The 24,208-nt window shown below is 54.7% G+C and overlaps 6 protein-coding genes across 6 annotated transcripts; 5 read left to right on the top strand and 1 right to left on the bottom strand.

Moving 5' to 3' along the window:
* Window positions 1-11,158: 11,158 nt before the first annotated feature.
* CDEST_01856 (Putative aflatoxin regulatory protein) lies at window positions 11,159-12,169 on the top strand (the record flags this gene model as incomplete). Its single annotated transcript, XM_062918015.1, has 2 exons — window positions 11,159-11,305; window positions 11,354-12,169. The coding sequence occupies 2 exons, from the start codon at window positions 11,159-11,161 to the stop codon at window positions 12,140-12,142; spliced, it is 936 nt and encodes a 311-aa protein (XP_062774066.1). The 3' UTR covers window positions 12,143-12,169.
* A 1-nt stretch (window position 12,170) lies between these two features.
* Window positions 12,171-12,640, top strand: CDEST_01855 (uncharacterized protein). The gene has a single exon (XM_062918014.1). The coding sequence runs from the start codon at window positions 12,197-12,199 to the stop codon at window positions 12,383-12,385; it is 189 nt and encodes a 62-aa protein (XP_062774065.1). The 5' UTR covers window positions 12,171-12,196; the 3' UTR covers window positions 12,386-12,640.
* Window positions 12,641-13,028: 388 nt separating this feature from the next.
* On the bottom strand, window positions 13,029-14,070 carry CDEST_01854 (Putative NAD(P)-binding domain superfamily; the record flags this gene model as incomplete). The annotated part of the gene is made up of 4 exons (XM_062918013.1): window positions 13,029-13,612; window positions 13,665-13,793; window positions 13,857-13,925; window positions 14,043-14,070. The coding sequence occupies 4 exons, from the start codon at window positions 14,068-14,070 to the stop codon at window positions 13,029-13,031; spliced, it is 810 nt and encodes a 269-aa protein (XP_062774064.1).
* An 881-nt stretch (window positions 14,071-14,951) lies between these two features.
* On the top strand, window positions 14,952-15,810 carry CDEST_01853 (Putative NAD(P)-binding domain superfamily; the record flags this gene model as incomplete). The annotated part of the gene is made up of 4 exons (XM_062918012.1): window positions 14,952-15,086; window positions 15,153-15,167; window positions 15,335-15,368; window positions 15,440-15,810. The coding sequence occupies 4 exons, from the start codon at window positions 14,952-14,954 to the stop codon at window positions 15,808-15,810; spliced, it is 555 nt and encodes a 184-aa protein (XP_062774063.1).
* Window positions 15,811-16,294: 484 nt separating this feature from the next.
* CDEST_01852 (Putative metallo-beta-lactamase, winged helix-like DNA-binding domain superfamily) lies at window positions 16,295-17,326 on the top strand (the record flags this gene model as incomplete). Its single annotated transcript, XM_062918011.1, has 1 exon — window positions 16,295-17,326. The coding sequence occupies one exon, from the start codon at window positions 16,295-16,297 to the stop codon at window positions 17,324-17,326; it is 1,032 nt and encodes a 343-aa protein (XP_062774062.1).
* A 749-nt stretch (window positions 17,327-18,075) lies between these two features.
* On the top strand, window positions 18,076-23,841 carry CDEST_01851 (Putative Acyl transferase domain superfamily, phosphopantetheine binding ACP domain, thiolase; the record flags this gene model as incomplete). Its single annotated transcript, XM_062918010.1, has 4 exons — window positions 18,076-18,437; window positions 18,523-19,645; window positions 19,785-20,055; window positions 20,129-23,841. The coding sequence occupies 4 exons, from the start codon at window positions 18,076-18,078 to the stop codon at window positions 23,839-23,841; spliced, it is 5,469 nt and encodes a 1,822-aa protein (XP_062774061.1).
* Between the last annotated feature and the right edge of the window lie 367 nt (window positions 23,842-24,208).

Genomic DNA, 24,208 nt, shown 5'->3' with positions numbered 1-24,208 from the left:
CTGTACCAGGCTCCTTCTATGAGCCGGTTTCGACTCTCGGCGTAGGGATTCTCAAGCCTAGAAAAAGGATCCTGCTCATCCCGACATGTGCCTTCTTCTTAACATCCATTTCTGGCTTCATCCACTGTACTGGAGAGTCGAGATCCAGAAGTTGGCATTCAGTGCCGCTGCAACCACGTTGTTGGTGGCCTTGTTGGTGGCCGCTTCTGGTCCCCTGTCTTGAGCATCCGCATCTGGCTCTTACCAGAAGCCAGTTCTGGCCCTTCCTCCCAGCCACACACCAAGGACCTTACCGACCACTCCATTTCTCATATCGGGAAAGTTGGATTTGGCTCTTGTTAGGCGCTATTCATAATGTCCGCAAATCCATTTCCAGTTCCCTTCAACCGGCTGAGTTTGGAGCGAGATTATCCCCAGCCACACGACAAGGATCTTGCTTGCTGAGTCATGTCCTCTGTTCACAAGATCCAAATCTGGTTCTTTTGGAAGGCCATTTGTCACTTTTTGGTTCCGGCTTTGGGAGCTTTGGGAGACAACCTGCCCAGCCACGCGACTAGGCTCTTGCTCTGTTGTGTAGAAATGGATGCCCAGACCCAGAGATCCAGTTCCAACATCGCCGCAACGATGAGGCAGGTGCCAGTTCTGGCCTTTGGTGGAGGATGTCCCCAGCCACGTCCCCAGCCACGCAACAAGGGTCCTCTTTATCCCACTACCACCCCTGTCTACACGCTCCATATCTGACTCTGGCCAGGAACTGGTTCCGGCTGGTCTTCCCAGCCACGCAACAAGGAGCTTTCTTTCTCTACTACTCACGGTGACTGCGAGATCCATATCTGGCTTCCAGTCGCTATATTTGACAACATGCTAGGAGCCTGTTTGGGCTCTCAAGATCACAAGATCCCGAGATGGGCCATCCAAGAAGGTGCTTGCTGTACCATGTATGGTCCTCGCAAGCCTCATTTCCGGCTCCAAATGATGTATTGGAAAGCCATGACCTGAAGGCCAGTCTTGGCGCCCCTGGAACGAAAGAGCGGATGTCGGTTCTGGCTTCTGGTCGACAGTCTTCCCAGCCATGTAACAAGGAGCTTTCTTGCTCCACCACGTGTTCTATCGGCACAACCCATATCCAGCTCCTGCAGGGGCAGGTTCTGACCTTCCATGGAAGGCGTTCTCGACCATCCGACAACGACTTTAACCTGCTCTGCTAGGACCCCGCTTGCAGAATTCATCTCTAGATCCCAGTTGTTGTGCAGAGGAATTCGAAATTGGATTCCATGTTCTTCCGACAGAAATTCTTCCGCGCAGACATTTGTGTACTGTATCCACTCGCTGACAGGATACATAACGACACTCAGAAAGCACTTTCCTGATGACCTCACAGAAAAGGCAGAAATTGCTTTTACATTGTGTTCGTGGTTCAAACCCATGTGGTGTAATCCAAGGTCCACAAACGGCAGTGATGAGTGCTAAGCCGAAATCAATCGTCCCACCCTAAGAACATGGAATCCAATTTCGAATTCCTCTGTACAGTATGGATTTCGAGGCACCCTCCAAAAAATGGTTGTCTACGAGGTTCCCTGGGTGCCTGAAGCGGACTGCAACGGAACCAGATCTACAGAGCTGAAACTGGAGATTCAAATAGCAGTCTAGAGAAGACCAACAAAGGGTTTTGGGGCGGTATCCTCATACATCCATGTCTGGCTCACGCTGCGTAGTAGGCATGACATGCCCTAGGTTGATGGAAAATGCTGTTTGGCAGCGAAAAGCCTACAGCTGCAGCAGGTCATCTGCTTGTCTCGACAGGGTTCTTGCGCGGCAAAAGTACACCACGCCCTGGCTGAACCATAAAGGGGTCTAAGAAAAGGACACCAGTCTAGAGTCATTTCTCGTGCCGAAGGATGCCAGCCGACCCGATGACGCCCGGACTAACCCCCAATGACTTCTTGTCTTAGTCAGCTTCAGTGAAGGCATTGCAAAGATGTGGAAAATGGGAGAACGCATGCACATTTCCCTGAGAATAGTGCTGTTTCTTTTCTGTGACCACCCACACCACTCCATTATGTACACCAATCAGCGTGAGAGGCTTTTTAAAACACGCCGCTCTGCTCGACAATGCTTCTGGGTACTTTCCTTTGATCCGTATACGCAAATACAGCTGGGGTTCATTAATTAAAGAGCGATGGTCGTGCTCGAATAAATAATTTTCCCATCCCAATCCAAGCAGATGTATCTAGTCGTCATCTGTGAGGGTCACTCTAGAGAGCAGGTTCAAAGTAGTAGATGGATTTGATGACCCATAGGGTCAGGTCTAGGTACAAGACGTAACACGAAGAAGAGGAAGGAGAGATCGCGCTGTGCGAGCGGCGCGTCGCCGCAAGAAAAGGGATTATGGCGACGGCATGACTCGCGATACCCTTGACATCATCACCAGTTCGTGGATATCATCAATGAAGCTACTGTGTCCTTTTACCCAGACGAACTCGTCAATCCAAAAGTTGAACGCATGCTGGGCTTAATATGCAATGCGGACCTGACAAAATCCGCTGCCGTGAAACAGGCCGAATAGAATTTCCGTGGTATCTTCCCTGCGACGACTAAGATATTGGCGGTTGGAAGGGATAGTGCGCTTGCGCGTCTAGTACAGTATGACAAGGGACGGCAGGAAGGGAATTGGAGATGGCAGAAAAAACGGGTGGAGACAAAGAGGAAAAGGGTAGACGGCAAGAAAGACAGAAGAAAAAGGTTTAGATAGATTTCGTTGTACAATACGATACGAGGGTGGGGTGGCAGAAAAAAAGCGGCAGAAAGCCCGGCAGAAAAAGAGTGGTGAAAGGGGAATGGATGTGTGACGCGGCAGAAAACTTAAAAGAATGGGAACGGCAGAAACAAAGGAGTGGGTACGGCAGAAAACTCGTTTTGGAAAGCCGGAGGCTCGGCAGAAACCAGAGTGAAGTGGAGACGGCAGAAACTAGAGAGTGGGGGGGCAGAAAGCTCGTCTTGGAAAGGCAGAGAGACTCGGCAGAACCCAAAGAATGGGAACGGCAGAAACCAGAGTGGGGACGGCAGAAAGCACTGTAGGCAGAATAAAAAAGATGGGCCGGCAGAAAATAGTGGAGTTAGTATGACATTCGCGACGGCAGAAATATTGTTAATTCCTTATTAATATGGACCCGGCAGAAAAAGTGCGGCACTTGAGACGCAGGAGCTATCCTTTGCAAATAACAGCCTGGCGAATTGTCGTTTCCGAAAAGTTATTACCCATCACAGTGGAGAGTTCAGCGTCATTATCAGTGTTCCCGAATGTGCGGGCTGACAAGCCGAGTATAACTTTCCGATCAAGGCCCCTCAAAGTTGAGGCTAGTATCTTCAGTAGGAGCACAGGTGGAAGAGATTGAAAGAGGACGACGCTTGCCAAATGAGAGACCTAAGCCGCATTCATTGCCTTATGAGGCGTGCTACTATTACTTACTATTGCCTGACTTGTCTTGCTGGGATTCAATGATGGCATGACGAGACCGAGCTGACGCGCGCATACCAAATGCCCTCGGAGATTGGCTCATTCTTATCCCATCGGGTGCTGCTTGACCCCATTTTCGCCAAGCCCGAAAATACCCACTAATTATCCACTTTTACTCCGCATTCAAAGGGATACATGACAGTACGTCATGTACCCCTATGATTTCCGACCTACTTTCACCACTAAAACCACCATTTTGGTTAATGCTGTGATGTCTTCTAGCGATTCTGATGCTTCTGACGCTTCTGTTACTTCTATACGCAGCTGTATAGTAGTTGAGGTCCTTCCGGAAGACCTTACTACTGCCTGTAATACAGACTGTACGCCAGAGCGCTGTGACGCAGCAACAGTCCGGCCCCACGAACCTCCAGCTGCCGAGCATGGTCTTCCGGGCTCCTTCCGGCCCTTCAACGTGCCGGCCCGGGCCCAAGAGGTACGGCAGCTACCTGCAAGCCCGCTAGAACTATTCGTCCAATACGTTCCGCAGGGCCTCGTGGAGCAGTGGGCCCAGTGGACGAATGCGGCGCCGTTATCTAAGGAGGGCCCTAGGGCCAGAACGTCTAGAGTGTATAAGTGGAGGAAGACTTCAGTAGAAGAGATCTACCTCTTCCTAGGGATCCTATTATATATAGGAATTCATAGGGAATCTAGATTATCAACCTACTGGTCGACCCAGCAGCAAAAGGAGGATCCTATCCACCTATTTACGCGGTTTATATCCCGGGACCGTTTCCAACTACTACTCCAGCGACTACGGATATTTAACACTGCTGAATTCCAGCCCAGCCAGCCAGCCCAGCCCAGCCAGGGCCGGGGTCGGGGCCGGGGTCAGACCCAAGATCAAATGCCAGATGTATACCGGAAGGTTAACCAGTGGTCATCCCACATCCAAGAGACTGGGGATTCCCTTTATATACCTGGTTCAGACCTTACAGTTGACGAGGCTATGGTCCGATTAACAGGTCGATCTCTTGAGACAACAACGATTCCAACGAAACCTATCCCAGCTGGCTATAAGATCTGGATCCTTGCCCAGTCTGGCTACTGTGTACGGTGGCTGTGGCACGTCCATGGAAAGGGCCCATACGCATTAGTCCCCCAGGCCCAGCCCGCCCAGCCTAGCCCAGCTCAGCCCGGGTGGGCAGCCCGGTCGACTGGGACAGCTGCTGGAAAGCTGGCTCTATTGACACCAACGCAGCAGGTAGTAACTACCCTTATCTCCCTACTTCCAGCTGCAACCTACCACGTCTTTCTTGACAACCTCTTTGCCTCTATACGGCTCTTTCGTACCCTACGGAATCAACAGGTTGGAGCTTCTGGTACCTGCCGGAAGGATAGTGGGATAGATGAGATCCTAGTTGCTGAGAAAGAGACTGAAGGACGGGGTATCCCCTGGGGCGAAATACACTGTATCCCTACTTTAGATGGAGAGGTAAGCTGCCAGCCAGCCAGCCTAGCCCTGTCCTACCCTGCCTAGTCTAGCCAGCCTACTTACCTAACTAGCAAATAGGTCAACCAGTTCACCTGGAAGGATAATGCCCTTGTGCTCTTCCTGTCAACTGTCTTCCAGGACGGCCAGGAAGTTATCCGCAGCCGCCGCCGCCCAGCTGGGAATTCCGCTGCTAAGAAGGCTGCCCGACAAGTCTTTGGCCCAGACGTCCGCAAGGACCTTCCAGTCCCTAGGGCAATCGATGAATACAACCATAAGATGAATGGGGTTGATGTAAGTGACCAGATGAGGTCCTATTACCAATACAGCCACCCTATTCGTCGAGGGGGCTGGCAGTCAATTGCCTGGAATTTCCTACTAGAAGTGTTAGTTGTGAATAGCTTCCTACTGCAGCTCTGGGGCAGCCCTAGGTGGCAGAAGGTGAAATCACACCACCAATGGCGGCAGTTACTTGCAGCCCAGCTTATTCAGCAGTTCGGACCATTAGCACAAGGGCGGCAGAGGTCACGGCCTAGACGGACTATAGATAAAAGGAATACCTCTATTCCATGGGAACAACATAGAAAGGGGTCGAGGAAGGTTAATTCGCCTTGCTCTTATTGTAGTAATCTAAGGGCAGTAAGAGCCCGCCAGACCCTAGGCGAGATCTCTGGGAATAACCTCACTCGGAAAAAAACACGGAAGGGCTGCTTAGACTGTAATGTACCATTATGTATTGATAGAGATTGCTGGTACCTCTGGCACACTCAGAATCTATAGGCAACAGAGGTATTTTAACCCTATTGGTTAACTTAATAGATTCACAACCCCTTATTGGCTCTACCCCGCTCTTGGCGAAAATGGGGTCAAGCAGCACCCGATGGGATATGACGGCCCCGAGCGAATGACGATCATGGGGGGGCGACGGTCGGTAGCCTCAAGATGGCACGAGGGCTGATCAGTTAATCGCGGTGAACTCCGCGCATACAGACTACGAGGCGAAACAGGCGGCGGACTTTGGAAACTTCCAGGTCGTGGCAGGGCGTGAGGATTCCCTCTCAAATCGGGTTTGGCTTGGATTGTAGACAACGGTAGGCGGGATTAAAGACAAGGACAGGCAGGATGAACTCTTCTCTACGCAGATTAGGGTTTCGTATTAATTGATGGATTGGTCAAGAAACACACTCTAAAGCACGCACGGAACAACCTTCGAAGGACAATGAGTGTTCAGGCTGACCAATCAATAACGATGGTCTCCCTATTGTATATTGAGCTAATGATCCACCGACGCCATACTGAAGATCTGTCAGAACCCTTCACCCGGACAGATCGACGTGCTCCCCTGCATCTTATCGCGACGTGTCAACTTCACCACCATCACGCCACGGTACCAACGACAAGTTTTCGGATTTGCCAGCACCATCTCTGAGGTCTTCACACAGTGGTGAAGAGATCTAAGGGGAAGGCGGGGGTGTTGGGAGGTTCGGGCGCGGACCAAGAGGACACGGGCGCGGTCGTGGTGGTGGGGTCAGAGGGGCGGAGAGGAGGGCGTTTGTGCGTGAAAATACGGTCATAGGACGCAGAAGGTTGTTGTGAAAGCATTTTTGATTTCATAGGTTAGTCTTTACATAGTGTGAAATGTAGGGCAGAGTGTAGTCCTTGTCGAGTATGGTTTTATTTTTGTTTTTAGGACAGCATCATGACTGGTTCTCCGCAGGGTGACTTGATCAGGTGGTCGGTAGTCGCACATGAGAAGATCCCCCCCCTGGGCCTGTACAAATGCTTCGCAGCTTTGCATGGAATGAGCAGTCAAAGTGGATGCAAGTGAGCGCTCACTTACGTGATCACTGGCGATCACTTTTTTTGCTCATTTCTTATCTTCACGTGAAATTGTACGATTAAATGCGGTCAATGTAGTCTCAAAACCTGACCGACCTGCTGGTAACGATCTTCCGAGGCGCCCGCAGCCCAGTCATGCTTCTCCCGGTCGGCCTGATAGTAACAGTGGCCAGAGCCGCCGGCGCCGGCTACGGACTCTTGATCTCGGTTCCCGATAGATTCGAGCAGGATTGCAATTGGCTAGGTCTCCCAAGTGCTTCAACCGTTAGGACCACGAGTTAGCATCGCGTTGCATTGAAGGCACATAACCAAGGTGTAGGGACAATAACTTCTGTTGTCTATCTAAACATCCACAGTACATACTCTATAAATCTAATTTAGACTTGGCTCTCAGTCTGGGCTTCTACCCCTTTAGCCATCTGTCTACTCTTGACCTTCTTTGATCGTCTTTGCATGACCTGATCGGACGTCCTGAGTGAAACCCCATGGGAGTCATGCACGTGCCTTCTGAACGCATCCAGTGTTGGGAAGTTTGGACTATGCTGGCATCGAGGATGGTTGCATCGAATGTGATCACCACGTTGTATAGCGCGCTCTCGTTCTGTTAGATGCTGGTTGTCAAAGTGGTCGTTTCTGACTGTCGGCCGGCAGTACTTGAAACTTCGTTCTTCTAGGGGGAGCCTCTCGTCGCCGACACACACAGGACATTGATTTGGATCGAGGAGGAGCGGAAAGGGGTTGGGTTGAGGTGTCTCCTCTTCGATGGGTGGCTTGGGCTGAGGATGGGTGCGGATGCGGTCTCGTCTGACCGTCTCTCTCTTATTACAGAGTGTGACCATCAGATCGATAGCCTCAATCCAAAGCTCCATGAGTTTGTCGTGAGAGCAGTCGGCTGGTTGGTGGCAAAGGATTTGGGCCAGTCTGGTGCGCTCGGGAATCTGAAGGTTGATTTCCGGTTCAGCATACTCCTCCTCTTCTTCGCCATTTGCTTGCCTCTCGATATCCCATGTTGGGCGGTTGTAGAAATGATATTCGCGATACTCTTTGACGACGTTCTTGTCGCGCTGGTCCCGCTTCGTGCGTATCTCCTCGGTTAGCCTACGGATCTCGGCTTCGTTCTCCTCATCTTGCACTCGGTATTGACCACCCTTCAACTTCTGTCGTTGGTGCTCCAGCTCCAGAATTTCCGGATCGGGTGGCAAGTTCTCCCAGACTTCCTTAGGGACCATGTCTCTCGTTGCCCGGGGATCGCGCGTGAGGCTGACATGCGCAAACACTTTATACATCTGCTCCTCGGTTTCCTCTTCTAGGAAAGTGTTCTGGAGGTCGAACTCAACGTTCTCGTTGAGGTACGCGCCTTGGAACGTGGCAAACTTGGGATCGTGGCGCATCATCTGGTCGCGGACGGCATCAGACGCATTCCCTAGGGCCGAAATTGTTAGTATTGGTGGCCTTTGGCAACCGCTGCTTACTTCGACCTACCATTTGCTGCATTCGCCGCCCCTCTTCGGGCGAACCGTGGCGTCCAGGCCTTCTCGAAGCCTGCATCAAGGCTCTGTCGGCCCATGTCGTCTCGTAATTTGGAATAGCTCATGGCCTCGTCGACGGCCAACGCACCGCCGCTAAGCTTTCGAAAAATCGGAACCTTGAGCATTGACTGCTTCCATCGTAGAGCCGTAGACTGGACCGGACCCCTGACCTCTGCTCTGAGTACTTGGGTCGCATCTGTCAGGCTCGCTGCGTCGAAAGCCTGGTCGTGGAGCGCTAGAGCGATGATGGTGGTGACGGCACAGAAGATGAGCTTCCTTGCGGGCGTGAAGAAAAAGACAGTCCTGTCTACAGTTAGCATTAAAAGCACCAAAAAGAGAGGACCGCGCCGCTACGCATACTCACGGCCTTGGCTTGTTGTCCGCTCCTTTGTGGTGGATGAACTTGACGGCCATCGCTGGTACGGCTCGTCCCGTTACTGGATGGCGAACAATCATCATGAGTATGTCCTCATAGCACAAGGCTTTGGGACGCCCGCGCCCAGCTGTTTCCTGTAGCAACAGTCTGTCAAGGAGAAGAGAGTCTTTGTCTTGTGGTGGTTGGTCGTCATAGTCCACGTTCTCCGTGTCTTTGCCACACTCATGATCGATGGACTTGACGCCTTTGAGCTTGAAAATCTCGTCCGTGCATCCGTCTTTGGGTTTTTTCCTTTCGGCATGCACGATCTCAGCAGGTCGCGCACCAGTGTAGCAGAGGAGCTGATAGCAACCAGCCAGCTGAGGGCGCTGCCGTTCTGACGGGAAGACACCAGTATCATACGCAATGTTGAACGTCAAGATGGCCAGTAGGTTATCGGCTCCGAGGACTGGCTTCCCGTTGATGTTAGGTGCCCGGTATCCGAAGCGGGGAATCAGGATCGTGTGGTGAAACTAGCCCAGCCCATGTCAGCATCATAGTGGAAGTGTCGATTGCCGCAAATAGAACATACCTTGTAGAGCTCTTTGGCATCGTTCCTATCCATGTAGCGACCGGCGACGGTGGTGTATAGCTGCTGAAACTGGCGGATATATACCTGCGTCGTACCCCATGATTTGATTTTCCCTATCGACCACTCGCTGACCCGGAGAAAGAAGCTCATCATTGTCTCGCGAGTAACGTTTTCCAAGGCTGCTTGCCACTCGCCGAGGTTCTGCTCTTCACAGTAACTGTTGTTGGAGAGGTCAGTCAACAAGAAAACAGCGCCTGGGCTTCTTGCAGCGAACCGTTTCCATTTCCTGCATATGACCGCAATATTGATCTCGGTTTCGTCTGCATATCTTGGCTTGATGAAGTTGACGTTCTTGAGCTGGTTACGTAGGTCGGCATGCTCCTTAACCGAGAACGGCTTCGGCTGGTTCGCGATCCGGCGCTGTGTTTCTTGGTCTGTGAACCGCTTTAGAAAGTCTACGGTTGCTTTTGTTTGTCGAGGGCGACAATCGGGGAGCGTCGGCCGGGGCATGGCTGGGAGATGGTCGCTCGTCGCATCGGCAGGAGAGGGGTCGTGATTGTGTAGTGAGGCGAGAGAAGACGAGAGATAGCGGCGGGCGCGATGCCGCTCTTTATGGCGGGCGGCGCCATTTCGTCAAGCAGAACCTGAGCAGCCTGAGCAGCCAGAAATCGCTCCAACGGATGCCAGAAAGCGAGGGAGTTGGCAACAGGAAACCGGTGGCAGGACCAACAGGCAGGGTGGAAGACCATGGCAGGCGCTTGGACCAGAATAGCAGCATGGGGGCACACTGCCATGACCAGGGTGCCGCTTGGCGTTGGAGGCAGACAGTAGGACGAAGTATTTAATACCTGGCAGTGTCCGCCCCTCGCCCAGTTACCCCTCGCTGCTTGTGCCGCGTAAAACGGCGGCACTTCCCTCCGAATTGGGCGGCCCCAGCAGCGACTTCTCGCTTTTTAGAGTAATCTTTAGTATTAGATTAGTTTAGTAGTCTACTAATCCTTAGTGCAGGATTGCATTAGATCACCAGTAATCCAAACTAATCCATTACATAACCTTCCTTAGTTCTTCTGTTCCGTTATCCAGTCTGCGCCGTGCGCCTGCATACATAAGTGTCCTTCTGCCCTGCTGTTCGCGCCAGGGGTCGTTCCAGGCTGCATCAGTCACCAACCGAATTCAGGTTGTAACATTATACTGTAGGTATAATAATGTAGAACATTAGAAGTAGTTAGAAATAGATAGGGTTATAGCCTATCTCTATAGCAAAGCCTTTAATAAGCTCCCTTCTACTCTTAACAATACTAAAGCTATTAGCATTATTAGATTAGGTTAGCAAAGAGTAGTCTAGAGGTAAGGAAGCTAAAAGATAGGCATCTGCATTATCTCTAGTAGTATAGTTAACGCTAAGGAAGATAAAGGATCTAGCTAGCTAACTAAAGCTATTTATAAAGCTAGATAATAATGCCTCTACTTAACGCCTCCTCTTTATAAAGGTAAAAAAAGGCTTTAGCAAGCAGGCATATAACCTAGCTACTGCCTAGCATAAGCTGGAGCTCCTGCAGGCCTAAGTTACTAATACTGCAGCAAAAAAAAGAAGGGTAGTCTAGATTGACCTAAACACTAAGTTTGCTAATATTAAGGACATCTAGAAGGCTTAGATCAAGGCTAGCAAAAAAGAGGATATTACAGATAAATCTAGCAAAGCTAATTTACCTAGTAAGGCTAAAAGCTGTATTGTAGTAGCATCTAGGCAAAGTCAATAATTAATTAAACATACTGGTGTTAGTGGGAATGCCCTTATCTAAGGTGGCTGAAATGTGGGGGTGGCTGAAATGTGGGTGCTTTGACTTAGAGTGAGAGAGAGAGAGAGAGAAAGAGGTTGTTACCTAGGAGCTAAGCCATGCCTGACCATCGCCAGGCGCATAGAACCAGGCCCGTCTGTCTCCGGCTGGCATGCGACGCGTGCTCCACGACAAAGGTGAAATGCGACAAGGCCTGTCCCGCCTGTCAGCGCTGTGTGGACAACGGGCTGTACTGCGCCTACAGTGTCTCCTGACGAAATGGATCCAAGCCGTGGTATAAGCGGGCGCAGCAGAACCACAGTCAGAGCCAGAGCCACAACCAGAGCCAGGGCCAGAGCCAAATCGACTGCTGGCTCTCCGTCTATCCCCAAGAAGCGGTTTTGACGGCTGCCCTCCTTGCTGCGCCGAGAAGCCTGTCACAAGGGCCCGATCCAATGGGCTCGTTCTCCATCTGCCCTGACGCCGCCGACGTCGCCGCTGGGTCGTGGGACGACCTGAACTTTGCCTTGTCCGGCGACCACTTGCACGCCTTGGAGCCGTTTGTCGTTGGTGGGGATGGCCATTATCATGAACACGAGCACATCGACTCGCCGTGGATGTCACAGTTGGAGGAGGAGGAGGGAAGCCCTGGGGCAATCCTGTTCGCCGGCATGCCTAAGCAACAGCGTCCTGAGCACGACTGCGAGAACCGGGCATCCAACCTCCTCCGCTCCCTCCATTACGACCCGAATTTATTCGCCCAAGTGAAGCAAATAGCGGCCGCCGATATGCCGCTCGTGGACGGCGACGGTCCTGTGACGATCCCGAGCGTCGACAAGATCATACTGGCCAGTCGCGTGGCGCTGGCCACGTTGCCGGACCTGTTTGACTGCCCCTGTTCCCGGTATCCGCACATGGCCCTCCTCGGTGTGGCTATCCTGTCTAAAGTCTTGTTCTGGTACCGTGTGGCCATCTGTGCGCCTAACACACGGCGCCAGCCCAGTGGCGCGGACGAGACAGCAGTGCTGGGGCAGCAGCAACAGCAACAGCAACAGCAGCAGCAAGAAGCAGGCTTGAATACCTCTGGATCCTCGGCGCCTTAATTTGGCAGTGCTGATGTTGGCAGAGATGCCGTCAAAGGCGGTGGCGTCCTGAGCATGCGCCCCGTGAGCATACAGCTTGGGGAGCTGGAGCTCGACGCTGAGGACCAGGCCATCCTGCAGAGCGGTATCCTCTTGCGGGAGCTGCAGAAGATGAGGGTGCTAATCCATAAGTTCAGGGAGCTTGACGTGTGTTGGGCTGCTGAGGATACGGAGAACAGCGGGGACGCGAGCGCGTTGCAGTAGTGCCGTCTGGCCATGCCCAAGATCTGCCAGGAGCTTGAAGCGCTCTGCAGAATGGCCACGAGGAACTGTGAGGGCAATGCGTAAACAAAGCCTAAGCAACAAGAGTCTCTAAGGGCTAAGCTTATTGTAGTAGTGTTATGATCTTCTTTATTCTGTATACAGCTATTGCTTAGAACTTGTATATGCACCCTCTTTGTAATGGAAATATGGCTGCTGTGTGGTGAGGAAATAGGGATATATTAACATGAATTTTTGCGCATATTTTGTGATATCTTTTCTATTAAGACTTTTGCCTAACATAGTCTTTTGTCTATCTGTATAAAAATACAGAAAAGAAGCTAGTTACGCATTATCTGTCCTTTACCCCTGTTGGGCTATGGTGTCAAACGTGTCCTTGATTGAATCCTCTATGGGACGGAATCTATCCCTTCCGAGCCATTTCAGAAGCTCCTCGGCCCTTGGACGGTCCACAATGATCTCCAGGTTCTTGTCCTCCTTCTCTGGAGGGTCTAAAATACGACGTTAGCAGGTTTTTCATTCGTAGAGTCTCCCTTTATTGTAGACTGAGGACCACTAAAGACAATCACCTACCTGGGAACGAGTGCTGCGGGTACATCTCTCTTAGTCGTTTGATCTAGTTGCCCTAGCTCTTGCGATGCGCACAGCTGGGGATGCGCTCCCCTTGGTACCCTGGGTGCAGCAGCGCGCCGACGTGCAGCAGGCTGGCGTCCTCGGCATCGACCATCCACTGCGGGCCCAGGAACTTCCAGGCCTTGCCGCCGTCCCACAGCGCCTTGAGGGCGAAGGACATGGGGCCGACGTTGGGCTTGTTATGCGGCATGGATGGGCCTGTGACAAAGTCGGGCAGCACAGCGTTGGCGACGAAGGACGGCGCCTGCTCCTTGACGAAGCGCCACATGGCCTGCTTGCACTGCACCTTGGCGGCGCTGTAGACGTAGAGCGAGCGGTTGCCGCTATAGGGCGGCGGCGCCCAGGCCTTTTCAACGTAGGCGTTGTTCCAGCTGGCTTGCGTGACGTCGTAGACCTCGTTCATGCAGTACTGGCACGCTGTGATGTAGGACGACGTCAGGACAAAGCGACGCAGGCCGGGCTTGGAGGCCGCTGCCTCGAGAGCGCGGAGGGTGAGCGCGACGGAGCCGTCCACGACAACGGTGGGATCGGGTGAGAAGCCGTTGTCTACGGCCAAGTGGACAAAGCCGGCGCATCCTGCGCTGGTCAGCATGCCAGATAACATGGTACAATGGACAGATGTACTCACCCTTGACGGCATCGTCAAAGGCACCCTGCTTGGTCAGGTTGGGGACTTCAAACAGCTCAAACTGGCCCTCAGTTCCGTACTTTTGGTCGAAAAAGTCCTGAATGTGCTGGCACCTCTCCTTGTCTCTCACTACGCTACGCACTCAGTAGCCTTGCTTGATCAAGGTGTTGGATAAGCAGCAGCCAAGGTAACCATTAGCCCTGGTCACTAAGATGGTTGACCCTGGGAGGATTACGGCTGCGGCCTTAGTAGTAGATGAAGCTATGTTGTTTGTTACTCTCTTTTTGTTATGCCTTTAGAAAAATTGATAAAGAGATAACAAGGACTTAAAGGACTATTTAATATAATGTGAAATTTTTATTAAGAACCTATAGACACAAGCTAGGATTGTGCAGTGATCCATCATGTGATTGCCTATCCATCTTTCCTCTACCCTTGCTGCAACTCTTGCCATTGTCTACTGGGCCTCTAGTGTTTTGGCTTGTCACTACGCCTGGCGGCCGGTCACTGGGACTGGGGCTTGGGGCTCGGGGCTCGAGACCCGGGCCCCGGCACCGGCGCCACTCCGGCCCTGGACTCTAATGCCCCGAGTCCACAACCCCTACCTGCTGCGGTAAAGGGCTCGCCGAGCAAAGGCTTGGTAGTAAGCTGCCAAGGCTGCATGCATGCGGCACGCTCCGCTCGAGGGTGTCCGGCCGGAATGACCCCATTGGCTGCCCTTGCCCGTAAGCTGTATTCAGCCTGTTGATCCGAGGTGCGATGGAAGCGAGGCCTGGAAGACATGTATCTCCATAACAGCCAACGAACTTGATCATGGCCTCACATATGCCCCGGGCGAGGGAATAGGACGGTCAGGAAGTCATGCGTTGTCATGGGACACGCTCGTGAGGGGTGCGTTTTCAGAAACGAGCATCCTTCACTCATTGCAGAGGAATCTGGGCGCACACTCTGACTGCAGATTTAGGCATTTCATTGTGTCCTGGTTATTTAGCTAGTGATAAATCGTAAGTATGATGTTGAGGCACAATGAGACCTACAGAGGCTTAATAATTCAGGTTGGTTATGTTGGTTGCATTGTTTGCTCATACCGGCAAGAAAGCTGAGCTTGGAGTTGGTGGTGTTTAAAGGAGTATGGCCCAGCAATCTCATACGTCTTCCTCTTTTGCAAAGGGACAATAGGGCATATTACATTATACTACTTGATCCCCTCTTACCTTTTTGATCCCTCTCACTTTTCCATCATCTCCCATCTGATAATACCTCTCTGCAACCTACAACTTGAAAAACATGGCCCAAACTGTGCTAGTTGTTGGCGCTACTGGCAACGTTAGTATTGCCGCCATTCTTGGCGCCCTGCGCGCCGGCCTCAACGTGCTTGCTGTAGTCTGCAACCAGGAGTTGGCTAAGAAGATCAAGGAGCATGTGAGCAAGGGCTACAACAAGATTACTGTCGTTAAGGCTGATGTTATCTCTGACTAAGGCGTCCAGGGAGTTGTGGACAAGGTGCGGACGGGAGCCCTGCCAGCCTTCCAGCATGTTTTCTCCTCTGGTACTATGAGCATTCCCTTCCTTCCTCCTTACTATGCCCCCTTTTGACTAACACTGACTCTGTAGTGGGAGGCGGGTACACCGAAAAGACCATGCTTGAGGCCACTGTTGCGGAGCTTTAGGAGTTCATGACGCAAAACTTTGAATCCAACTATTGTAAGTTCCTCTGGCTTGTCTCTATGTGTCAATGTAATACCCCTTACGCAAGTCATGCTGACAACCCTAAGCCGCCTACCGCGCCACTATCCCATACCTCCTTGAGCAGAAGGACACGCCATGCACCTGGACCACCTGCACCGGCTCCCAGGGCGACAAGGGGGACCGCGCCCTGCCGGCCATCTCCCAGGGCGCTATGTTCTCCATGGCCTACTTGGCGATCAAGGGCCTCGCTGACACCAACGTTTGCTTCAATGAGATCTACCTCGCCCAGCGCGTTGAGGTCGACGTTGTTGCTGAGGAGCACGGCACTATGAAGTCGTCTATCTTTGGCCGCGTTTACGCCAACATCCTGGCCAAAACGGACCTCAAGGGATGCCGCGTCCGTGTCGAGAGCGAGAGTGATGTGGACAACCTCCGGGCTCAGAAGCATGAGGCTTAAGGATGACGTTCCTCCTCTTCAAGCCATGATATACAGTTAGAGCTTTAGTAATTCATAGAACTCACAAATAAAATGAATTATTGATCACTAGGCATTTGAATCTGTTCCGTGAAGCTTACCGTAGATCATTCGGGATCTTCAGTCCCTTCTGACCAGTGAAACTTTCAACCCAGTTACCTCTCAGGTCCATGATACAAGCCCATGATAAGAGCTCCCTTGTCTTGATTCTTCGGGATTATCGGCAACTAATCGAATGAATTCCACCATTGGTCAAGCATCAAACTTGTCGCCGATAGCAAGACGGGTCGAAGGATTCAGACACATTGCTCAAGAGTGAGCCAACACCGAAGACTGACTTCGGTGCCCGAGCCCCGGCGAGCCACCCGACTCGTAGATAGATAGCTAGATACTCTTATTCACACCCAATCTGAGAGCTCTCTCCCTCTCACTCAAGGACATCATACCTCCTGTCAACGAAATCAAAATGCCGTCCGCGCTCGCAACGCTGAACGAGTGCGTCTGGGGCGACTACCTTTCCGCGCAGCAGGGCCGCCTCGCCCCTCTCCCGGACGTCTCCCACCTCACGCCGCGGGTGGTCCGCATCATGGGTGGCAACGCGGGTCTGATGCGTCTCCAGGGCACCAACACCTACCTCATAGGCACCGGCCGGCGCCGCCTCCTCATCGACACAGGCCAGGGATTCCACGCCTGGATCGACAGCCTGCTCCGCGTTCTAGACGACCTCAACATCGAGCTGAGCCACGTCCTACTGACGCACTGGCACAGCGACCATACGGGCGGCGTGCCGGATCTCCTTGTCCGCCGCCCCGAATACGCCGACTGCGTCTACAAGTGCGACCCGGACGTCGGCCAGCGGGCCATCGTGAACGGGCAGGTCTTTTCCGTTGAGGGCGCCACTGTGCGCGCCGTCTTCACGCCCGGCCACGCCCACGACCACATGTGCTTCATGCTGGAGGAAGAGAACGCCCTCTTCACCGGCGATAACGTGCTCGGCCAGGGCCAGAGCGTTTTCGAAGACCTTGGTACCTTCACGCAGAGTTTGGCAGATATGGCTGCTCTGGGGTGCCGCGTAGGGTACCCCGGCCACGGGCCTGTCATTGCCGACCTGCCGCACAAGATGGACGAGTGCATTCGCCAGAAGGAGGCGAGGGAGCGGCATGTTCGGGTGACGCTTGAGGCTGGCAGGGCGATTTCTTTGCCTTCTTCTTCTTCTTCTTCTTCTTCTTCTCCTCAGCTCAGCCTCGGCGGGAAGGGGAGTTTGAGGGTCACGGAGCTCGTGGAGCGTATGTATGGCGGTCTTCCTGGGGATGTGTCACAGCTGGTTGTTCGCCCTAGTGTGTTGGCCATTCTGGATAAGCTTGCGGAGGAGCGGAAGGTCGGGTTTGAGATGGTTCACGGGGAGCAGCGGTGGTTTGCGCAGGAGGCGAAGAGGCCGCGACGCTTGGAGGGGAGACTGCGGCCTTTGGCTGGGTCGCGAGCTGCGACGATATTGTAAGCCTTTTAAGGTTCTTTAACAGTCTTTAATGACTACTTGACTTTCAAGTTCATAGAGTAGATTTCATATTTTGGTTCCTGGGATTTGTTTACGCTATCATGTTTACTCATATCACTTATACAGATTAATCGATCATGATCTCTGGTAATATTCAACTTTGCTCCAATCTAAAGGAATGAATGGCACAAGAACTCAATAATTATCGAATCCAGGGTCATGTCTCAATTCCTCCAGTTTATCATTCATTGCTAGGTTGATAATGGCGTTCAAGGCTGACATTGCTTCCTTTCGAATACAAGGTTGCGAATGCTGGCAACCCTCCAAGCCCGACTATTCACATATCATCACGTCATTGTTTACTGTATGCTTCAGCCCAAAGGTAGTTTTCCGGCCCTTACCTCTAGGCAAACAGCCGATCCGCAACATCAGTCCGGGGTTCGGCACCCTTGTCAGCAACACATCGCCGACGGTCATCCCCGGATCCCGGACCCAATGCCGAGACCCGGAAGACTGACGCCGAACTCCCGGGCCGACCCAGGACATCCTCCGAAGCTCCGAGAGGGCTTTGACATGAAGAGAGACATACAATGTTCAAGATGCGTTGCATTGAATCTGTCACCTGCGTATACATCCTGCCAATCCTTTCTCATGAACTATTCATAGAGTCGATCAGCATCCGGCTCAGCTCTAGAATAATCCATCATCAGGCTTCGTCTGTGATAAACCCCAGACAGAGTACTACACCCAGCATGTCAACGACACCCTCTTCCAGCTCGTGGGATCACACGCCCGAGGCCGGGTTGGCTCGCCTCCTGTTCTTCGGCAACGACTTCCCAAGTGACAACGCAGGGAACCTCTTCCGCGTGCTCTCACGGTCGAGCGCGCACCTCAAGTGCGCCCAGCTGGCGCATTTCATCAAACTGTGCAATCATGTTCTCAAGGACGAGATCTCCAAGTTGCCCAAGCGGTGGCAGGACGATGTGCCGTGCTTCGACAACGTCCTCGACCTGATGGACGACGACGACGACGACAAGAAGTTCCGCAAAGGCCCGCTCGGCGGAGCCATCGAAGGCGTTTTCCTCATCATATTCCAGATTGGCATGCTCATCGGGTGAATATGACCCCCCGCAATCCCGAGAAAGTCTTTGCAATAGATGTTAATGATGGTCTGATTCTAATACGCCTCCCTATAATAGCCACCACGAAATCTCATCAACACCGTACGAGTTCGGCCCACGCTCAGCCCCGACGCTGGCCGGCCTGGGCGTCGGTCTTCTCTCAGCCGCCGCCGTCTCCGCGGCTCCGGACCTAGCCACCCTTAGCTCTACGGGTGCCCAAGCCGTGCGTGTGGCGTTTCGGCTCGGTATCCACGTGTACGACACCTCGGAGCAGCTCGAGCCCCCGCAGAGGGACGCCGGCGATCCGTGGGCGTTTGTCATTCCCGGTCTGGGCGCCGACGACGTCCAGGCGGAGCTGGACGGCTACAACGCCAAGACGGCGGCCCCGGTGCTCTCCCGCATCTTCATCAGCGCCGGTGATCAGACGTCCGTCACCGTCAGCGGGCCGCCGAGCCGTCTGCGGAGCTGCCTGAAGAGCTCCGGCGCTCTGCGGTACTCAAACTTCTTCCCGCTCCCGGTCCATCACGGGCTGTGCCACGCCCCTCATATCTATCACGACGGCGACGTTCAAGCCATCATGTCGGGAGAGCCCGATGAGACGGGCAAGCTGCTGATACGCTGCCCGCTCCTCTCCTCCGATACGGGACAGCCGTACGAGGTGGAGGATTTAGATGACCTGCTCGGCCAGCTTGTCGTTGAGCTTTTGATGCACAAGATGCATATCGACAACGTCGCCGAGGGCATCGCGGCTACGCTCGAGCAGCCGCCGTCGCCGGGCGATGCACAGCAACACCTGACGCTGTGGACCTTCCGGAGCTCCATGGTGCTCAAGGCCATTATTAGAAACGTCGAGGGCCGTGGCGAGGGCCGGCTCGCCCTGACGCAGCACGACCTGGTCGAGTGGTCCAAAAGCGACGAGTGCGTTGCGAACCAGATCCCGCGCTCGCCGAAACGCTCCAAGCTGGCCGTCGTGGGCATGTCCTGCCGGCTTCCGGGAGGCGCCAACGACGCGGAACTCTTCTGGAGGCTGATGATGGACAAGCGGGACGTTCATACCACGGTGCCGCCGGACCGGTTCGACCTGAGCACGCACTTTGATCCGACGGGGCAGACGGAAAATGCCACGCAGACGCCGTACATGAACTACATGGAGAATCCAGGCCACTTTGATGCCGGCTTCTTTAACATATCACCCAAGGAGGTATGGCAACCCACCCTATTCTCTATCATCACTCTCTTTCCCCTCTCTACCCCTGTTGTAAACCAAACATCTACAGAAGAAGTCTTCCCCCCCTTGCTGTAAATCATGCCTCCCATGCTGACTTATTACATCTTAAAAGGCAGAGCAGATGGACCCGATGCACCGGCTCGCGCTCGTCACCGCATACGAAGCCCTCGAGATGTCCGGATACTCCCCCAACAGAACCAGGTCCACGGCGGGCCCTCGCGTAGGGACGTACTACGGCCAGGCGAGCGACGACTGGCGCGAGCTCAACGCCAGCCAGAACATTGGCACGTACGCCGTCCCCAGCGGCGAGCGCGGCTTCGCCAACGGACGGATCAATTACTTTTTCAAGTTCAGCGGCCCCAGCTTTAACATGGACACGGCGTGTTTGTCCCCCCCTCCCCATCGTGCTCTTGCTCGTCGTCCCTCCTTCTTCGTGGTCAAGCTAACAATCTCCAGGCTCAAGCGGCCTCGCCGCCGTCAACGCGGCCTGCTCCGCCCTCTGGGCTGGCGAGGTCGACACGGCGCTGGCGGGCGGGCTGAACGTCATCACTGACCCGGACAACTTCTGCCAGCTCGGCAAGGGCCACTTCCTCTCGCTCACCGGCCAGTGCAAGGTCTGGGATGAAGCGGCAGACGGCTATTGTAGGGCCGACGGCGTGGGCAGCGTCGTCATCAAGCGGCTGGACGATGCGCTCGCCGACAACGACACCATCCTCGCCACCATCCTGGCCGCCAACACAAACCATTCGGCCGAGGCCGTCTCCATCACGCACCCCCACGCGCCCACGCAGGCCGACAACTATAGGAAAGTCATGGCCAAGGCCGGCATCTCCCCGCTGGACGTGAGCTACGTCGAGCTGCACGGCACCGGCACCCAGGCCGGGGACCGCGAGGAGGCCCACTCCGTGTCGGACGTCTTCGCCCCGGCGGGTCCCGGTCCACGGCGCAAGAAGAATAACCGCCTGCGCCTCGGCGCCGTCAAGAGCAACATTGGCCACAGCGAGGCCGCCGCCGGCATCGCCTCCTTCATCAAGGTCTTGCTCATGTACCAAAAGGGCGCCGTGCCGCCGCAGATCGGCGTCGCCAAACTCAACCCCACCCTGCCGCCGGACCTGGAGGAGCGCAACGTCGGCCTCAACTGGGAATACTCCGAGTGGCCCCGCACCGACCGGGCCCCCGGCCGCCTCGCCGTCGTGAACAGCTTCGGCGCCCACGGCGGAAACACCACCGTCCTCCTGGCTGACCCGCCAGTCCGCTCCGTCGTCGTTGAGAACGACCCCCGCTCCGTCTTCCCTCTAACCCTCTCGGCCCGGAGCAAGTCCTCTCTCAGGCTGAATGCCGAAGCGTTACTAGCGTACCTCGACGGTGACGGCAGTGAGACTGACATCGGTCATCTCTCCTACACCCTGGCCGCGCGGCGCATGCACCATCCGTTTCGCATTGGTACCTCGGTCAAGGATGTGGCCGGGGCGAGGCGCTTCCTCTCCACCGAGGTGGACAAGATGAGAGAGCAGCCGCAACAAATCACCTCGGTGCCGCTGAAGAGCCCGACCGTCGCCTTCGCCTTCACCGGGCAGGGCGCCTTCTACGAGGGCATGGGCTCGCGGCTGTACGCCCACTGCGCAGTCTTCCGCGAGGCCGTGGACCGCCTCGACCTCCTGGTGCAGTCGCTGCACCTTGATAATGTCGGATCGGTGGTCCCCATCATTGAGGGCTCAGTCTCCCGTGATGAAGTCTCTCCTGTCGCGTCCCAGCTGGCCATCGTTCTCATCGAGTTGGCCCTGACGCACTACTGGGCCGCTCTCGGCGTCAGGCCGTCCATGGTCATGGGTCATAGCCTTGGCGAGTTCGCTGCCCTGGCAGCCGCTGGCGTGCTCTCCGACCTGGACGCGCTTCACCTAGCTTCCGGGCGCGCCAAGCTGATGGACACCCACTGCAAAGCGGACACGCACGGCATGCTGGCCGTCCGGTGCACCCCCGAGCATCTGAGTGACCACCTCGCTGGGCGTGAAGACGAGTACGAGGTGGCCTGCTTCAATGGCGAGTCTGATCTTGTCATCAGCGCGAGCAGAGAGCGGCTGGAACTTCTATCCGGCGTGCTGACAGCCGCTGGCGTAACTTCAACAGTGCTTAAGGTCCCGTACGCCTTTCACTCGGAGCAGATGAACCCTATCGTGGCCCCTTTTCTCGAGCTTGCTGAGCACGCCGTGTACAAAGCGCCCCGGATCCCTGTCATTTCACCGCTGCTAGCTGAGTGCATCTTCGACAGCAAGACGCTTAATCACAAGTACCTCGGCCGTGCAACACGGGAGCCTGTCGACGTCGTCGGCGCCTTGGACGCGGCGCAGGAGCTCGGCCTGGTGGACGCCGACACGGTGTGGATTGACATCGGACCCCATGTGGTTGCTGGCACCATGGTCCGCAGGATCGTGGGCCCGGCTACCGCCATCGTGGTCTCTCTGAGGCGCGGCGAGGACGACTTGGCTGTTGCCGCGTCCTCTCTGACTGCCCTGCACCTCGCGGGCGTGCCGGTCTGCTGGAACGAGTACTTCCGGCAGCACGAGCGGGCGCACCGCGTGCTGCATTTGCCGGCTTACCGGTGGAACAACAAGAACTACTGGATCCCGTACCTGGGCACCTGGACTCTCGACAAGGCGCACATCAAGGAGAATTTGAAGAACCAGCAGCGCAACTTGTTGCCCGGCGTGAGCATCCACGAGTCCAAACTGAAGACTTCCACCATCCACGGCATCGTGTCCGAGTCCGTGGACAACGCGAAGACGGCACGTCTGGTGACGATCTCCAACCTGCTCGACCCGGCCTTCGTCGAGGCCGTCGAGGGCCACCGCATGAATAGCCACGGCGTCGCCTCCTCCTCCATCTGGGCAGATATGGCTCTCACCGTTGGCAAGTACCTCCATGAGCTTGCGTTCCCCAGGGACAAGGACTTTCACATGAACCTGCTCAACATGGAGATTCTTCACGCGCAGGTGGCCGGCTCGCCCCGGGACGGCCCGCAGCTCATCCAGCTTGAGGCCACGCTCGACATCCCGACACGCCACGTCCATCTCTTCCTGTACAATGTGTCGCGCGACGGGACCCGGGCGGCCGAGCACTACGGCAGCTGCGAGATCCAATTTCAAGACCCCGTCGTCTGGGACCGGGAGTGGAAGCGCGTCGAGCACCTCGTCGTCCAGCGCGTCGAGTCGCTCCACCGCCTCGCGAGCGAGGACGGCACGGCGAGCCGTGTCAGCAGAAGCATGGCGTACAAGCTCTTCAAGAACGTGGTCGACTACGCCGAGCACTACCGCGGCATGCAGGCTGTCGTGCTGCAAGGCTACGAGGCCTTTGCTGACGTGGTCCTTGACCCCGAAGAGCGCGGCGTCTGGCACACCCCGCCGCACTGGATAGACAGCTTGTGTCATCTCGGCGGCTTCGTGATGAACGGGTCCGACGCGTCCGATACGGCGGGTTACTTCTACGTTACGCCGGGCTGGGAGAGCTTCCGCCTCCGGAGAGCGCCCAGAGCCGGCGGCAAGTATCGTAGCTACGTCCGGATGGTGCCTACCGAAGAAGACCCCAAGGAATGGGCTGGTGACGTCTATATTCTTGAAGACGATACCGTGGTGGGTATGATGGGCCAGATGAAGTTTAAGCAGATCAACCGGATCCTCATGGATCGCTTCTTTTCTCCGGCGGCCTCGGCACACCACGGTGGCAGCAACACCGCCAAGAGCGCCAATACTGATCACCCCTCCGCCACGTTGAAGGCTCCGAGTGTAGGCGTGCAGAGAATAGCGACAGTTGGCAAGTTAGCTCCGACCACAGCTCCGGTGGTGAAGCCAGCGCAAGTAACCCTACCGCCGCCGGTGTTTGCGTCTGCAACGGCATCCGAGGAGGCCACAAGGAGCAAAGGGCCCAGTGGTGATGGGCGTGAGGCTAACCCCCTCGTCGCCGGCGCAGTCGCCCTCGTCGCCAGCGAAACAGGCATCGACGCCGCGGAGCTGACGGACAACACGACCTTTGCACAGATCGGCGTCGACTCGCTCATGTCGCTGGTGCTGGTGGAGAAGTTCAAAGCACAGTTGCAGGTCGACATCAAGAGCTCCCTGTTCATCGAGTGCGAGACGCTCGGCCAGTTCAGGGAGTGGCTTGAGGAGAACCGATAAGTCTCGGATGGTGGCACGGCGACTTGAGTTGTTGTTTGTGGTGCGCGCGTGGTGGTTTGATGCATGTTTAGATGTTGTGAATAGACTCGCGAACTCAATCATTTTTGTTCTTCCCAACGTCTTGGCAGATCTTGGTCCTATGAGAGGTGGATGGGACATAGGATATCACACACTATCGGTCCGATCTCACAGTTCACATTTCTATCCAGGGGAGAAGTCCGGCAGATTGCTCACTGAACTTTTCGTGCATCTTTTGAAGCTGATTTGTTTACCAAGAGCTAAAGTTGGTCAACTTCTGATCGAGCTTATGTTGCCGAGTGATATGGATGAGTAACTTCGGTCTCTATTTACAACAGTATAAGTTGTT

The sequence above is a fragment of the Colletotrichum destructivum genome, chromosome 1 (assembly GCF_034447905.1).
Source record: "Colletotrichum destructivum chromosome 1, complete sequence".
Classification (NCBI taxonomy): domain Eukaryota; kingdom Fungi; phylum Ascomycota; class Sordariomycetes; order Glomerellales; family Glomerellaceae; genus Colletotrichum; species Colletotrichum destructivum.
This window is presented reverse-complemented; position numbering and strand designations above follow the sequence as displayed.